The sequence below is a fragment of the Athalia rosae genome, chromosome 2, assembly GCF_917208135.1.
Source record: "Athalia rosae chromosome 2, iyAthRosa1.1, whole genome shotgun sequence".
NCBI classification, from domain to species: domain Eukaryota; kingdom Metazoa; phylum Arthropoda; class Insecta; order Hymenoptera; family Athaliidae; genus Athalia; species Athalia rosae.
The window spans coordinates 24,478,252-24,494,700 of record NC_064027.1 but is presented as its reverse complement, the minus strand read 5'-3'; the positions used below and the strand labels follow the sequence as shown (position 1 = coordinate 24,494,700).

General features: G+C 47.1%; 1 protein-coding gene across 4 annotated transcripts; it reads right to left on the bottom strand.

Moving 5' to 3' along the window:
- Positions 1 to 1,502: 1,502 nt before the first annotated feature.
- On the bottom strand, positions 1,503 to 16,169 carry LOC105689072 (transcription factor Atoh8). Of its 4 annotated transcripts, XM_048649671.1 has the most exons (3): positions 16,056 to 16,169; positions 12,910 to 14,279; positions 1,503 to 3,177 (listed from the first exon to the last, which is right to left on the bottom strand). In XM_048649671.1, the coding sequence occupies exons 2-3, from the start codon at positions 12,959 to 12,961 to the stop codon at positions 2,141 to 2,143; spliced, it is 1,089 nt and encodes a 362-aa protein (XP_048505628.1). In that variant the 5' UTR covers positions 12,962 to 14,279; positions 16,056 to 16,169; the 3' UTR covers positions 1,503 to 2,140. The 4 variants fall into 4 exon arrangements, with proteins under 4 accessions (XP_048505628.1, XP_048505630.1, XP_012261251.2 ...); XM_048649673.1 differs by lacking the exon at positions 12,910 to 14,279 and having other exon boundaries at positions 16,056 to 16,122; XM_012405828.2 differs by lacking the exon at positions 16,056 to 16,169 and having other exon boundaries at positions 12,910 to 14,895.
- Between the last annotated feature and the right edge of the window lie 280 nt (positions 16,170 to 16,449).

Sequence of the window (16,449 nt, the reverse complement as noted above, 5' to 3'; positions counted from 1 at the left end):
AAAAAGTTTTCGCAGTAGCGGAGCTATTATCTTTGCGCGATGTACGAGCGTGCGGAGGGATCGTTTTACGCGGTGTACGGTATCGTTCGGCGTTATATATTCGCGATATTATACACGTCGTATGTTTTATTATTTCGACGTATGAAAAATTCCGTCGAGTCGTACCTACGGCGCGCGATGGTATAACGAGTTATAACCAGATCGTGGATTATACCGTTGAACCTGCGCTACTTGTATGTCATCTCGCAACAGGTAGAATAATCAAGTATTCCGCGGCACGTTGCGATAACGAAATAACAACTAACGCGAAAACCATTGCATTATCATTGGAGTTTTTTGTACACCAGTCTCAGGTGGCTGAGATTGCGAGACGCGAGAATTTTATCGTCACGGTCTACTAGTCGGGTTCCCAGGCATTTCACTTTTCTCTACAAAATTTTGGATTTTTCCTTTTTTTTTTCCTCTTCTTACAAATTACTTTATCGGAATATGATTTCAATTCGTTGAAACGCTGGCTCGTTAAGATCAGCTTTTCCGTACAATTTATTCTCTTCGTGTATCTCTAACGATGCCCGCGGGGTCACATTTTTTTCTCGTTTTTTTTTTTTTTTCCGAGGCGATCGTATATAAATTTGAACTCGCGACGATGCGATTCTCCGATTGCGGTGACCGGAAGCCTAATCGAGGATTTGAACGACCGCGTGATGAAATATTAACCTGAAAAAAAAAAGCGAATAAACACTTGGCAGGGAAGAATTTAGGATGGGAGAAGAGGGGAGGAAAAAAAATTTTCGAAACGAGTATTTTTTTAGAATTGATTTTTAATTGAACTTTCATTCAAATCGAGGTTCTCTTATAATGTAAAAAGGTACATACCGGACATGCAGCGGAAGCATAATTTTTCTTCCAAAATTTTTTTTTGTTTCTTTTTTTTTTCTTCACTTTTACTTTTACACCTACCGCCGCGAGCAAATATACACATATATCATCAATCTCATCGTCTTTAATTATAATTAATTAATTAATCAATCAATATATATGTAATATACATATACAATATATATTTATATATATACTATATCAATAATATTTTCCTGTCACATATTATCATCATCGTTGTCTTCGTAATCATCATAATTACATCTAATCAATTTATAGGTACTGCACATATCAATAAAGGCTATAATGGCGATTTATATGTACATACATCATAGGTATATGTATATAAACTCATAAATTTTAACGATATCTATCAATTATACTATCGAATATACACAAGTTGAGAAGAGAGAGAGAGAGAGACTGGGGGAAAAAAAATATTTTTCAAGAAGAATAAAATTTCCAGCAACTCCTTTCGTATGTACAACGGCGCCACAGTTTTGTATCTCTCAGCGTTCAGTCGTTATAACTAATTTTGCAAACATGACATAATTACATAGATTTCAAGGATTTTTACGGTGCAATGTCGTTTTTTTTTTTTTTTTGTAATTTTTCATCAACCCTTTTTCTCGTAAAAACGTACGCTTCAATATTCATCGCTACTGTATCATCACATCCCAGGATCGACGTCGCGGAACGCTGCTGATCCATTAACGTAGTAGAAAAAAAAACTGAAATTTCGATCACGGATAACTTTGATGCAAATGTCATTGAATAAAAGGGGAAAAAAAATCCAAACCCAAAAAACTTAAGCACGCGAATTTTGTCACCGAGCGATCATCGTGATTAGATTTTTCCTGTGACGCCCGGTATCTCCGGTTTTCGTTTATATTATATATATATATGTGTATATAAGTATATACTTTTTTGTTATCTCTAGATCGGTTACCCCTAAAACTTTATTGTCAAAGGTGTCTGGCAAGTCTTACCAACTAACTTACATACCTAAGCATATCTTGGCGAGCACAGCATTGAGCATCATTGAATAGAAGTCAGGTAATTATATAAAAAACAAAAAGCAAAGAAACGAAACCGATATTCATGTTATTTCTTTCCTCAATATTTCGTTATAATTATTAGAATTATAAGAATAATAGTAACGATTATTATAAATATTATTATTACTATTATTATCATTCACGACGAATTCGTCAACGAGTTCGTACCGACATAATTACGAAGGTGGCGTTCGAACCGTAATTCACTCGTCCTTTTTCTTTCGCAATTTACCTTCCGTCTGAATAGTGCGGGATACCAAATCTACGCAGGCACCGAGAGCGGCGCTCGTCGGTCCGTCGCCTTCCGGTGTATTGGCGATTTTACTTAAGGTCATAATATAGCTGCAGGCGATCCTCAGTACCGATAGTTTCGATAATTTTTGATTATGCGAGTAGGCAGGAATGGCTCGTCTGAGCGTATCGAAGGCCGCGCTTATCGTGTGAACTCTCGTCCTCTCCCTGGCGTTCGCCTCTATCCTACGTTCCCGTGTCATATTCTTATAATTACGCTGTTGGCCGCTCTGCGATCTACCGTGAGGATCCGAACCTCCGCCTCCGTGCTGGATGACGTGCTCCATGGGAAAATTTTGCCTCTCGTAGGTACCGTTAACACCGGGATGCGCCGGCACTCTCGGCACCTCTCCCCGAAGTACGAGCGCCAGAGGTTCCTCCTGTAGCCGGGGATGGGGAAGGATCGTCGCGGCGGGAGGCGGCGGAGGAATCGTCGGAGGTTCGAACCTCTGGAGAGTCTCGTGTCTGCGATGGTGAACGGAGGGTGAGGCGGACGAGACCGGAGTCGGAGTGCCGGATTCCCTGAGTCTGAGGAGGACTTCTTCCTGGAAACGGGCCTCCTGCCTCCTCCGCGATTCCTCGTCGAGGTGGATCGTCGCGCTCTTGTTGTCGTTGCTCTGCGGTGATTTGCTCTCGATATTCTTCGTCGTCGAGGTGCTCCAAGGTCGGAATGGACTCGGCGAGGCGCATCCGGCCGGTCTGGATTCGTCGTCGCCGAGCGAAGCCACCTCCTCGACCTGTTCGAATCGTCGTTTTTTCAGCGGCGCCGTGCAGGGCTCCTGTATTTTCCTCGGTTCCGCGAGCTTTCGTTTGTTTCTCAACGAGATAGGCGTAACCTGGACCTCGACGCTGTCCTCGGAGGCACTCGGCGAATGCAATCCGGACATGTCATCCTCGTCCCCACCGCTGCAGAAACCGGCGTCTCTTTCCGATGCGGACATCACGCCAGCTGTAACAAGAGAATTAGAAATAAAGGAAAACTCGTTTTGTACCGGCTGGTAGGAGGAACGATATTTTTACGCATAAATATTCGACGGGTTATAGCGTTACGGAGACGGCGATCGTAAAAATTAAGGAGCGTGCAGGAACGATCGGTAGAAATTCCGTAGAAAGGCTACCGGTGTTTGGAAGAAAAAGAAACGAGTGCGACGAGAGAAAAAAAAAAGGAATTCATCGAGGAGTTTCGTCAATGGCAAGAGACCGACCCGAACCAACTGTGATATACGGTCCGAATTCGGTTGGTATATAACGTACACGTGTTATACATGTGAACACACGAGAAGAGGCGAATGAATATTTTCGCGCGGATCGCCGGGAGGCTTGAATATATATGCGATGCAATTATCGCCAAAGGTTGACTCATATATAACGCGATCTCCTCTTTCCTCCCGCCCACGATGTCATAAAGTATTCGGAGTACCTCGGTGAGGGAGAGGGGGGGGGGTCTTTGGAATGGACACGTCTCACATCTCCGATATTGGCCAGCTGCAATTTCGCAAATTGTGAAATCGCAAATATTCGCCGCGGTGGTTCCTCCGTCGTTCGGAATACCTTTCGCTCAATACGGTACCGAATGTAACGTCTAAAAATCGATCGGCTCGTCCGGATGGTTGAAATATTTCGACTAATTTACCGAAAACCTCGGAATGCGCGTGTATCGCCCGTAATATCGTTGCGCGTACGAATTCCACGTTAAATTCTCGTTACACGCTGTGAATGAAACAAGAGCAGACGTAGTTACGGATAGTTCGAATAAGCGGTAAGTTTTCAAAATCGTGCGATGAGAAGTTTGGACACGTGCGAGCTCGCGGTACGCTCCTACGAGAGGGAATATGTATGTAGTATAAGCCGAAGAGACGCGAGGGTACTATGTTTAGTAACACGCGCGCGGGTACGCCGGCTCTTCGACGCTTCGTCGTTCCGTCGTTCCTAGCTCGTTTGGTTTTAACGTGTAACCCCCGTAGACACGCGCCAATACATGTACGTACGTACGTACGTACGTACCGTACATCTTCTTCTTCGTACGTACGTATCTATAAAATACAACGCGCGATGTGCCTAAGTCGCGTGGGCGGAATCACTCCGGACGGAGGAGATGCTTTCCGCTAAAGCGAGACCCGAGTCGCGCGAGTGCGTCATCCGCGGGCGGTTCTTCTTCACCATCTGGTGCCGGTTCCACGTTAGCATCCCGTCCTCGTATACGCGCCGCGGTACGTCGGTTTATACTTCGCGCTAAAGATTATAATATCCGAATCGAACGCGACTCCGTTCGTCGTCGTACGTACACCTATGCGCACCGTATACATATATACTTTTACTCTGCCCGCCGTGATCCGCGCTGTAAATACGAAGTAATGAAGAAGTTCAGTGGGATTGCAAAGAGCGCGTTGGGTAAAAAATGTCAGGCCATCGTTATGCCGGCGCGTCGACGCGTCGCGTTCCCGCGTGGACAACGAAGCGAATTTATGTACGGGAGGCTGCGGCCGCGAGGGCTGCGGATCGCCTATATGGCGATGTCGCGAGGCTTCAGGTTTCTTGATTACGGATTGGCGACGGTACGGTCTCCCCCGTTGACTCCGCACAGCCGCCGCACGGTTGTTGTTGTTGTTGTCGTCGGTGCTGCTGCTGCTGGTGGTGGTGTCCCGCTCGCTGGCGCCAACCGATACGCGGACGGCACCGGCGCGCTCCTCTTATTGCCTTACCTGGATGTGTATAACCGAGCGAACAACCAACCGGCCGACGAACACGCACGTCCGAAAGAACGAGCCGTCTACCGTATTCCCGCACCTTCGTACCCGTTGAGATACCGCGAGCGCACTTGACCCCGCCGCGAATAGCGTCGCCCTAGATGGACTCTCGCGCCTACAAACCGCACGCGGGGGCAAAAGCTCCGATGCTCCCACGACCCGCGGTGCAAGAAAATCAGTTTTCCGGTTCAGCTATGGACGCGAAAGCGGATCATCGACAAAAAGAAACACGAGGTGGAAGACCACCGGCTCCCGATTCGAACGATGCGTATACTCTCGTCGGCGCCGGGGGCTCAGAAAATAGTTTGGAAAATAGAACTTGGATTTTTCGTATTCGGATTTCACGTGAACTTGTAGGTTCGCACGATTTGTATGCCCTACGAAAAAGCGCCCGATACATTCGAAACTTTTTAACGACTATCGGAATAGGTAGTCGAATCGATCATCATTGCCAAATATCGATGGTATGAGAAAAAGGCGAGGTGAAATTTCGGGTTTATCATCGAAACGGAATTGTACGAGTCGTGTCTCAGATTTGTCGGGGGTAATCGTATATCCGCGATAACAAGTGGAGGGGAGGGGAAGGGTTTTCCAGCGAGGAATGCATACGCGTTATAATTCCGCATATTAAATCGGTTGCGGAGGCGTAAGTAATCCGTACGGTTGTGAGCGCGAGCGTGCGAAGGGAGGTGTTACGTCTGGCCGTAGGCGCCGTAGAGCCTTATTATCAACTCGAGGCGTTTCTTGACCAGCAGGGGTCGGGTTATCGACTTTGTAGGCTCCGTTCGTTCGTTCGCGGTACAGCTATGGTGCTCGTCACGATCGCGTGACATCGCAATAAACGATGTTTTTTCTTTCACACGAAGTATCATACTTCCCAGAGATACGATTTTTACTTGTCGGCTACTCGACGCGATCGCGTCCACACTACTAGTCGATCGGTCCATTTCCGAACTAAGAAACAAAAACAGCTGCTGCTTACGTGAAATAAAATATTCCGATTTCGTTGTCACAATTATATATGTACATTATATATTTATATCTACGAGCGAACTCGGCCGAGTAGTTTTCATCTTATCGATACAAACGGGGATGTAGGCGATAAAGGTAAAACGTAGGGGGCGAAGGGGGTGCGTGGAAATTCGTAGCTATACGGAGATTCACGTTACATTGTACATATATTATATCCTCGCATCTGTTCGTCTATGCGGCAGACTCGATTTTTTCCTATGCGTCATTCCCGAATTTATCGTCGCCTCTGTTGTGCTGAGAAGTTTTCATACGCGCTGCAGTCTCGTTCGCTCGATAGCGATATCGATAATTTAATCTGTCGTATATTAAAGATATTAAAGATCGCGCATTACATGCCTCGCTCGATACGCGAGCGTCTAGCGACAACCGTACGAGATGATATCGGATTTTCTATAGATAGCGGCAAACCGATCAAATCTCCGAGGGATTATAAAAGGACCACTCGAGTGTTATTTCGGTATTTAGTCGGTTATCGTGAATACCGTATACATACAGGCATATATATGTTTATATATACGCGTTTATATATAATACGAGATATATATAATTAATGCAAGACTCGTCGCCGCGAGAGCACGTGTCGTCACGAAAGCGAGACGCATCGGTGATAGCCTAGCCTATGTTGGCGTCGGCGTGTCGTAAACGTAACGGCTTCCCGTCGTGCGCTATAATAATACGCGTACGCGTATAATACGGCGACGGTGACGCCGGAGTATTCCTAATTAATCGAACTGGTGATTTTAATTAGCCGTGACCGAAGAATCTACGGCTCGTCATTTTTTTTTTCATTTTTATTTTTTTCAACAGTACATACGAACAAAACCGCAGGGAGAAGACGTACATCGAACGGGGAGACTCCCTAATAATACCGATAAATATTACAAAAAAAAAAAAGAAACTACTCGATTCGGAAACTAAATTTATAGTACAAGACAGAAAGAAACTAATCTCGAACGTGACGGACGACGTGCCGGCGAAAAATCTCACTCCCTCCGAGGGATCGAATCGTTGTTGGGTCGCGGCGAACCTCTATTATACTATACGTACGTTGCCTGTGTACAACGATGCGCGCCGCTACAACGTGTGTATGTACGTACATCGTGTTATACACGAGGCGGCGCGGCGATATTATAAACGAGGGGACAATTAACGGGCAACTAATGATATCGATAAGGAAAACGGGGAGGATGATCTACGACTTGAGCTGCGTCAAAAACACGAATACAAGCGTATCTTAAACGGCGAGATAAGACGCTCTGCTGCTGCTGTTGCTGCTGCTGCTGTTGCTGCTGCCTGCGCTAAGAAAGCGAGGCGGTTCGTCGACGCGCCGCGTCTGCACTCAATAAATCTCCCCAACCGCCCATTATATTTTCCTCATATATTCATTACTATATTTATTTATTTCTCTTAATTTCTCTCTCTTTCTTTCGCTCGATTCCCTCCTCCCCTTTACATCTCCCCCCCACCCCGTTCTTTGGTTCTTTTTATTTCAACGTTTTCTCTGCTCTGGCGCCAGCACAAATCAACCGCCTCGGTATTTTATAATTATTGAACGATACGCGTTCGACTTTGAAAAAAAGATTCTCTTATACGATCTCACGCGCGTCCGATTCGATATTCGCTCGACGCCCACCGGTTCCGTAGAAAAAACCGAGATCGGACTTTCGCGTCGAGATATAGATACACCTACTCTTACCGATTTGCACCGGAATTTCGTCGGACGACATTTCACGATTTTCTTCCGCTGTACAAGGTACGTACGTAGGTACGTAGAAACGCGAGATTCTTCTGGTCCATCGTCCCGGCATGAGAACCGCTGCTCGCGAGACGATGCTGGCGTCGCGGAGGAGGACGTCGATGACGAGAGGGGGAGGGCCAGGGGGGATCACGGATGGCGCTAGCCAGATGGTCGAGTGGAGACGGGAGTTGGTTACGGACGGCAAAATATCCCGTCGGCAAGCAAAGCTAGCGAGAGAAGAAGAAGAAGAAGAAGAAGAATAAGAAGAGGCAGAGGCAGAAGGAAAAGAAAAAGAGAGATGGAAGGAGTTAGGCGACGGTCACCAGCTGTGCCATCGCGATCCGCGGCATCGCGTCGCGGCGTCGCCTAGCAGAAACCCGCGGGGTCAGGAATCGCTCCGCAACTAACACTTTTAACCGGCAATTGGAGGGTGAATAAGAGACAAAGAGAAAAAAAAAAACAACACAGATATAACACGAAAATAAAAAATACCTCCGACTAACGCGAGTCGTAATAACTTGCAGACGTTTTATATACGGTTGATTTGCTTAAATTAGGCGTGTATGGAAGAGGACTTATTTTTCTTTTTTTTTTGCCCTCTTCGTTACGTCCAGATTGAGATTGACGCGGCGCTCCGATCATACGTCGAGGTACAACGTATACGGTACGTTTCTTTCGTGAGGCGGGAAAAATTCTTGGACAAATATGCAAGGAGAGTTGATTCGGAGATAAGGTTCGCTCGTTTCGACCAAAGTGCAAGACGACCAAGATTTCAGTTGGGTCATTTTTTTTATCAACCTGACCACCGGACGACGGTAGCGAAAATTCTTCCCCCGTACGGCCATACGACGCCGTTAAACAAACAGCGAATTCTATACCTAGACACATTTTGTAATCGAAAACTGACGCTCCAACACGTTCGATAATGTTATAAATATAATATAATCCAAGAAGACAGATATAGACGTTTATGGGCGCGTTATCTCCGTCGCATATACGCGTATTCCGTATGTCGAGAAATAATAATGCCTCCGCGGTGGACGCGGTATTGCCGGACATAATAAAATATCCATTCATACGTATCGCGCGCGCGCGCACACACAGTTACGCTGAACAGACGTATGCGAGAAATGAGAAACTGCCTCTGTAATCCACATATATATATATCTAGATATGTATACGTGTGCAGTCGAACGACGACGCGTCGGTAAATACCACATGGTTGGAAATCCCGAGTTTATACTCCGAGCTCACTTCGTCATCAGACGAGGAGATTATATTATAGCTACACACGGCCGAAAATGCGTCATGCGAAATCTCGAGGATGTCGGCGCATCGCTTTCGCATAATTACCTCATCCGATGAACGATCGATTTTTCACGAATTCCGAGTGTTTTTTTTTTTTCTTTTTTTTTTTTCTTTCATTTCTCATCCTCACAGAGTTTCAATATACGCACAGTCCGTTGAATTCTGTTAATTTACGCGGCTGTTCCGGATACGTTTTATATATACAACTGTATACGTATACGTGTACGTGGTTCGAAATAAAGGGACATCCTCACGCGATGTAACATACAGCCGTTCACCGTGCAACAACAGGTGTTACATGAATATCGTTCTGATAAGGAATTAAAGTTGCACATGCCTGACTTTCTCGTCCCGAAGTGAGCGCCGGTCAAACAGTCGAATGTGCGCGCCTTAATTATTATCCTCAAATTAAAAGCGTGCAGTGTATTTCCACATGCACGTGTATATACATATATATGCATATCTACGCATACCGTAAAGAAACGAGTCGGTAATTAATGCAGCGATACGCGAAGGGGATAAAATATATATCGCGTTCCATATATCGCGTCTGCCTGAATTTAATATTCACCGTTCGGGGATACGTTCCATAAGCGGACGCGTCGATACGGTGGATCTTCTTTCCGGGGGCAGGTATTAACGGGTAGGAGCTACTTCGAAAGTCGATTCGACTACCTGTCCCGTTCATGTTCACCGGGTACGTCGGCACGCCCCAATTTTATGTGACCGGGAAAAGATCTCCACCCCGCGATCAACGTTCGAGAGGGCATACAGAGGAGGTGGGGGCAGGTGTCTCACCCCGACGCCTCAGGTGTGGCGTCGTGACTCGGTGAACCGCGCGCGTTATAAGAGAAATTACACCCGGGTTATAAGGGTTATTTAAAAACTGTACGAACGCGGCGTATCGAATTTCACGTTATATACGCAGATCACGTGAACGATACACGATAACAGCGGGTCTCGTTTATCTCATTTCTAAAAGTGCAATTATTTCAGCGATAAGTTCAACGCGCTACCACCGGACACAATCGTTCGATCGGACGAACGGTCGTTATCTGGTTACCTACATTGGAAGTTTTTTGGGTACAGGTGCACCCCGGCTCTCTTATCCGACGTCAGCCGATGAGCGGAATCGATAGGCGATCGCGACGCGGAGAAATTGCGACGATCGTCGTACGTACGTACGTACGTACGTATATCAACGCAGTTCATCGAATCGTCGTTATTCGGGGGGGTGAGCGTGGGTGCGCTCCAAAGTGTCCGGATAATCGTCGCGATCAATTCGTCACGTCCGTTTCGAAGCTCGATGCGGTACGCGTTAAGGGGTGAGTACGTATCAACGTCCGACGCCCGTGACGGCGCCTCTCGAGCGTCGACGACTGTCCCGTAACATTTTCTCGCCGCTCGCGATCTCTCTTTTATTTCCATCTCTTTCTCACCGACTCGAGATCTCGTGATTACTATATTTAGATGGAACGGGACGCGCACGCCGAACGACGGCCAACAAATGTCACGGGGTATATAACCAACGTATTACAACGGATCAGGTATATGTATACTTATAATAGCCGTCTGCCATTTGGTCAGAAATTTCAACCTACATATCTCCCGGTCCAGCTGCGCGTAACGTCTCTGACTCACCGAATGAAATCGAGCGCCGAAAGAATCGATCCTACGAGGAAAACTCCGAGGAACGATCGGCCGATAGTCACACGCATATACGTATACGTATAGGCATTATAACGGAAACGACGCGACTCGTCGCGGATTCCCAGATGTTGACTATTATCGATGATCTCTTTCGTTTGCTCGTTTCTTTTCTTCATCTCTTTCTTCGCGGCGAGTAACGTGTGAACCGATTTTTCAGTCTTTCGTTTAGTTTCGTTTTCTACGGAGCCGCGAGAGAACCCGACGACGCAAATTCTCGTGGCGATATTTCGCGGACGATCGTTTTTGAAACGACGTCGAAAATCCTGGCTCCCGTAACCCGTAAACATACGTAACTTCTCGACGACTACGACGACGACGACGACTCTAGGGAGCTCGGGATGTACAACTTTTTCTCACAAACGTAAGCTACGTAGCGACGGTGATTCGAATTCCTCGAGGCTTACGTGTTCGCATCTTATTATAGGTGCAACGATACGAAAAGCCGCAGAGATACGAAGCGCGTCGGACTCGACGCGTACGCCGTGCGGTGATTTTTCGAGAACGATAATCCTTCCTTTTTGTATAAATTATTTAAAAAACGCGATCGCGGACGAGATCGCGTTTTCGGAAATATAAAATTTTTTATGTACGTTCGTACATAGGCGACGTATACGTGTGTACACGACTACACGGTACGCATACTTACGTCCGTTTAGTCGGTGCCCGACGTTCACCGCGGAAAGATAAACAGGAAACATGAAATTTCTGTTAAACCGTGACTCGGATGTCGTAACAGGCGCCCGCGTCTCGCCTTTTTCGGGACTATAATTGCACCTTTATCACCTCTACCGCTCGAGAACTTATGTTAATTTTTTCATCTTTCTACACATTTCTCTCCTTCATTTCTCTTCCCGACTCCGAGATTAACGGAGATTACCGTTCAGACGGATCCTGTCGCAGGAGGCGCGCAACGGCGACCGATCCATCCGGGAGGGTCACGCCGCACGAAACCGATCGGAAAACGAAATGGAAGAAATTCTTTAAAATTTTTTTACAAGTAGATTCGGCGGTACCGGAATCCGTACGAATCTCTTCTGGTTTTCCTTTGTATTTTCAATGGGCAGGCGGAACGGTACGAATCAAGTTTACGTCGGGTTTATAAGTATGCACGTAAGTCAGTCTGTAAGTCGGCCCACGCCGGCGCCGGCGCGCCCCTCTTCACAAGAGCTAGAATATATCTCGCCGCTGCCGATGAAACGACTGGGAAGATCTCCTCACCTTATACCTAGATTTCGAACGTGCGAACCCGCGCCGCCGACGTTACCGGGTATTACAGGTACATACAAGTATCCGACGATGTCTTCTTCGACGTATCCACTCGTCTTTCTCTGTGATTTATTACTCTTCGTCACTCTTTCGCGATTCAACAACTCCTTTTCCCTCGATTCGTTACGAACGTCCAGTCTCGGGAATTATCCCACATACACACAGATATATACACGTATACGTACATACATATACCGATTATTCCGGCGCCTCGCGATCTCTCCGCAGGTAATTATGATCCGAAAGATATTTCTCCCATGGATGTATCAATCGATTAGTCGCCGCCGACGCCGCCGCTGCTATACCATTACGAACTTAAGTACTTCTAGTTCGTTTAACACCGACTTAGGAATATCGCCACCTTTCATTCCTGGTAGGATAACCATTACGGCGATTCGCCGAATAACTTCTTACGCGGCGTGTCGGTGGGCGAGGTAACGATACATCCGTATAAACCGCGCGCTACGTACGCGTATCCGGTGCTATGACAGCCTCTAAAACGGAAGTTGACGAGAGCCGAGTTTCCGGAAAATCGTTTTCAACACCGCCCGCACTTTTCGTACGACTGAAAACGCTGGATGAACCATATGATTGCCAGTTGCCAGTGGCCGGGCTGTAAAAGATTGCGAGAACAAGGTGAGCGACAGATAAAGCAACGGTCGACTCGAACAAACATCGAACCGTACGTAGGGCGGATTTCTGCGACGCGCTTTTTCGTAACGGAGAACGTCTTCCCGCGCCGATTCGTTCGAACGAATCGGGTGTCTCGCGACGCGGCGCAGGGGATGGAACGCGATGGGATCTTCGGAGGTAGGATTTTCCGGCTGGGAAAAATCTATCTAACGTTGCAAAGAGAAGTGAAGAAAAAAGTGACGTTTACCTTTCATGAAAGCGGAAAGCTCGGAAGTAGTCTCTACCACGTGGTTGTTCATCTTGACATCGGCGCACAAAATGATCCAAAAATTATAATGTTTTATACCACAACGCGGTATAAATGAGAACGTCGTATAATCCACACTAATTGTATTTATAATCCAAAAATGAGTAGTTGCGGTCACCACCAGATCAGAGTCACTTTCTATCAAACGAATCCTTTTATAGTTCGTCCTTTTTTTTTTCTTTCTTATTTTTTTAAAACATGTTAAAATAAAACCACACCAACAACGACATAAGTTTCACATGCACAACTGCGCTGCGTGTACCGCTTTATTTACGAATATCTTTCGTCGACGATATATTCGCGACGAGTTAATTGAATCTTGAGTTCGTTCGTGCGCCCGAATTAACGCAGTAGCATTCGTTCGATGTTCGTCGAAATTCACTTTCACGAAAAATCGAACACGCCTCTTTAAATTTATTACTTCAAACGTGAAACGTGGAGCGCGCGTTACTTCGAGAGGGAGATCCTGTCGTCGCCGATGTGCGTCGACGTGCGTACGGCAACAGACTGAATTTTGTTCGTCGGCGCGTTCGGCGCGTTGAGCTATCGGACGACGGTCGACCGAAGACTCGAGGAGGGCCTGCAGAGCCTCGGATATTATCGGTGTGCGTTGGTGCCTCGTTGCACTCCCACCGACGTGTTCGCGTAAGCGGAGGAGTTCGGCAGACGGAGTCGAAGAGGAGCGGCCGCGACAGGGAGCCAGCGATTCGCTCTCGGTATCGGCAACGCTCGTCGTCCGTCTCTCGGTCGAGGGTGTCGGAGGGGTGGGGGTTGTCGAAGTTAAGGGGTGAAAGGAACGATCGAAGGGTGGGGGGACGCGGTACGGGCATTGTACACGCGGTCGTAGTCCTAGGCCTGGAAATCTCTGCGCGGTCGAGGAGTTCCCTCTCGTTCCGTATATTCCCTCCGTAATGTCCTCTCTCTCCCTCCCGTGGGTCGGGCGGATCGCGTCGAGGGGCGACGTCGGGGGGCGGGTGAAGGGCGAAGGGGGCAGCGACGGCACGGCGCCAGGCTAAGAGTTAACTCCGCCGCGCGCTGCCGCGACCGTCGTCGTCGGCGCTCGGTGAGACTGCCCACCCACTATACCTTCGCATTCACCGTCCGACGTACGCCGTTGAGCGTTCGTCGCAGGCACTTCGGGGCAATGGATGGAAAACGAGGAACGCCGCGGAGCGACGGAGAAAGAGGGAATATCGTAGGTTAGCCGGTGAGGAACGAGAAACCGGGTAGGGAAAATACCCATATGGACATGCGACGCTACCGAGTCCCGCCACCGAACTCGACTTTTGCCTCCGACGCCGCTGAAAGAGCTGGAAGATTGCGAAGGTGGCATTTAGGTGTGGGTATAAAGTATACCTCCGTATACAACGGAGGTATAAACGCCGACTTACGCGGATCTGTTTGAGATAGAGAAATAGATAGAGGAGAATAAAACGTTTACGACCATATACATACGCACGCAGCTGTATACGTTGCGTATCTCTCTATATGCTGTACCAGAAAGAAATCTAGTACCCGGCATCTCTTGCGGTGGTAAAACGAAAAGCTAAGACATTTGACCCGAGAGATGCCGAACGTGTCGGCGATTCGAGCTTGCGAAATTTTCTACCAAAAATTATAAGACGACGACGTACACGTAACTCTACGCCGGTTTCATTTTATTTTCTTTACAGTCCCGATTGATATCCCGACTTCCGCGTCCTCCACACGGAGATCGAAATATCGCCGTCTCTCATCTCTCGGCCGTGCAGGCGACGATGAAGTGGCGAATCGTAGCTACGGCATCGCGCCTCTGAATGTTCGCGGCGAATAATAGAGGAGCTCCGTCATTTACCGACCGCTAGAAGAGACCCGTTAATTGAGTCGAACGACTGTAACAGTTTTCGAGAGTCTCGATTGAATTCGATTAGCGCGGAATTGTTACGCGCGCGAACAATCCAGATATTCCACCTGTATTTATAGGTTTGACTTTTCATTTCGAAGTTGACAGATGCGTTCGGCTTTACAACGGCTTGTACGGTGTAACGTCGGAGCGTGGAGAGGAGGACCCGGCTTTACACGCCACTTTGCCCTGTTAAAAGCAGTAAAAACAAAAGAGGGATATAACCCTGAGGCAGATAAGTTCGAACGGAAGTTGAAATTATTGCCCGACAAGTGACACCCGCCCAATTCCGGGCAATTGGTGTCACCCTGCGGTTGGTGGTCTACGATGGCGAACTCAAGCTGTACCGCCGATCCGTTTGTGCTAAATTTTTCAAAACTCGACGCGCGCATGCGAGTTCGTTGCGAGCTAACAACGATCACGGGTGAAAGAGGAAAAAACCGCAAACTGACCCGCTCGAAGTTGAACGCAGTCCGAACAGCGCGAATCGAGGTTCGATGGGGCGCGAAAAATAAGCTCGGCGTTCGATCGGAAAGGAAGCTTTTTCTCGAGTTGCGAGCCACGTTCTCACGCTTGGAGCGATTTTTCCAAGTTTTTCGCATGCCGGGCAGATCCCATAAATTCGTCCACATGTTACCCAGATGCCGGGAACACGCCTTTGAGGTGGTCAGTGAATGGAAAAATGTCTGCAAACCACGTTTGCGTTTATGACGTGGGGAAATTCAAGAATACCACGTGACTGTTACAAGGTTTTGTGCACGAAATGGGTTTCGCTATTCCTCGTACGTATGGTTTTCCGAAAATTTTGAGCGCAACAGTTCTGGAAGTTCCAAATCTGCCGGTATAATATACACCAACGGTCAACATCTGCGAGTGTAATATAACAAACAATAGGAAATTTTCTACCCCGTAGAATCGTTAACCATATGACTCGGTTTAAGAAACCGAAATTTAACAACGTTTCGTATATTTCCAATTCCCTTTCCGATCGCTTCCGAGAATACCTACGTACGCACGTTGCGCGTACACCTCAGAAATTATTGGGCAGTTGTACGTATACACGTAAGAAAACAATGAATCGATCTTGTTACAGTCGTAGAATATTTCAGCCGAGTCGATCGTCGCGTAGTGCGAATAATCCGAGAACAAAAGAAATAAATAAAACCAATCGAAAAACTTAAATAAAATAACGATGCGATACAACCTTGATATCGTCAATCCGCTAATATACCCGACGCGACGTACTCCTCTGTACAAACTGCGCGTTATATTCTACGACCATAAAGAAAATGGTCGTCGATAGCGCAATTAACGATTAGTATTCCCACCACCTCACCTATCGCCGACTTCTGTACGTCTATACGTCGTACGCTATTTTAAATGCGCAGGAAATTACATGACGCGATCATCGCGAATGAAATGCAGCTTCGCTGGTCGAATAACAGTGTTCCGATGTGTTGTGCTTACATACATACGTATACGCGTACGTACGCGTGACGAAAACTCTTAAAAGTTTCTGTAACATTTTCGATCCTCCTGTACGAAATGAAAACGCTCGGTATAATATACCTTACGTGCTTTTCCCTACATTTTGTTCA

Excerpts from the sequence above, each read along its gene's own strand:
- LOC105689072 (XM_048649671.1), bottom strand. The coding sequence starts at position 12,961 with ATGAACAACCACGTGGTAGAGACTACTTCCGAGCTTTCCGCTTTCATG. Across the intron at positions 3,178-12,909 it reads GCTTTCCGCTTTCATGAAAG|CTGGCGTGATGTCCGCATCG; the intron begins GTAAACGTCACT and ends CTCTTGTTACAG.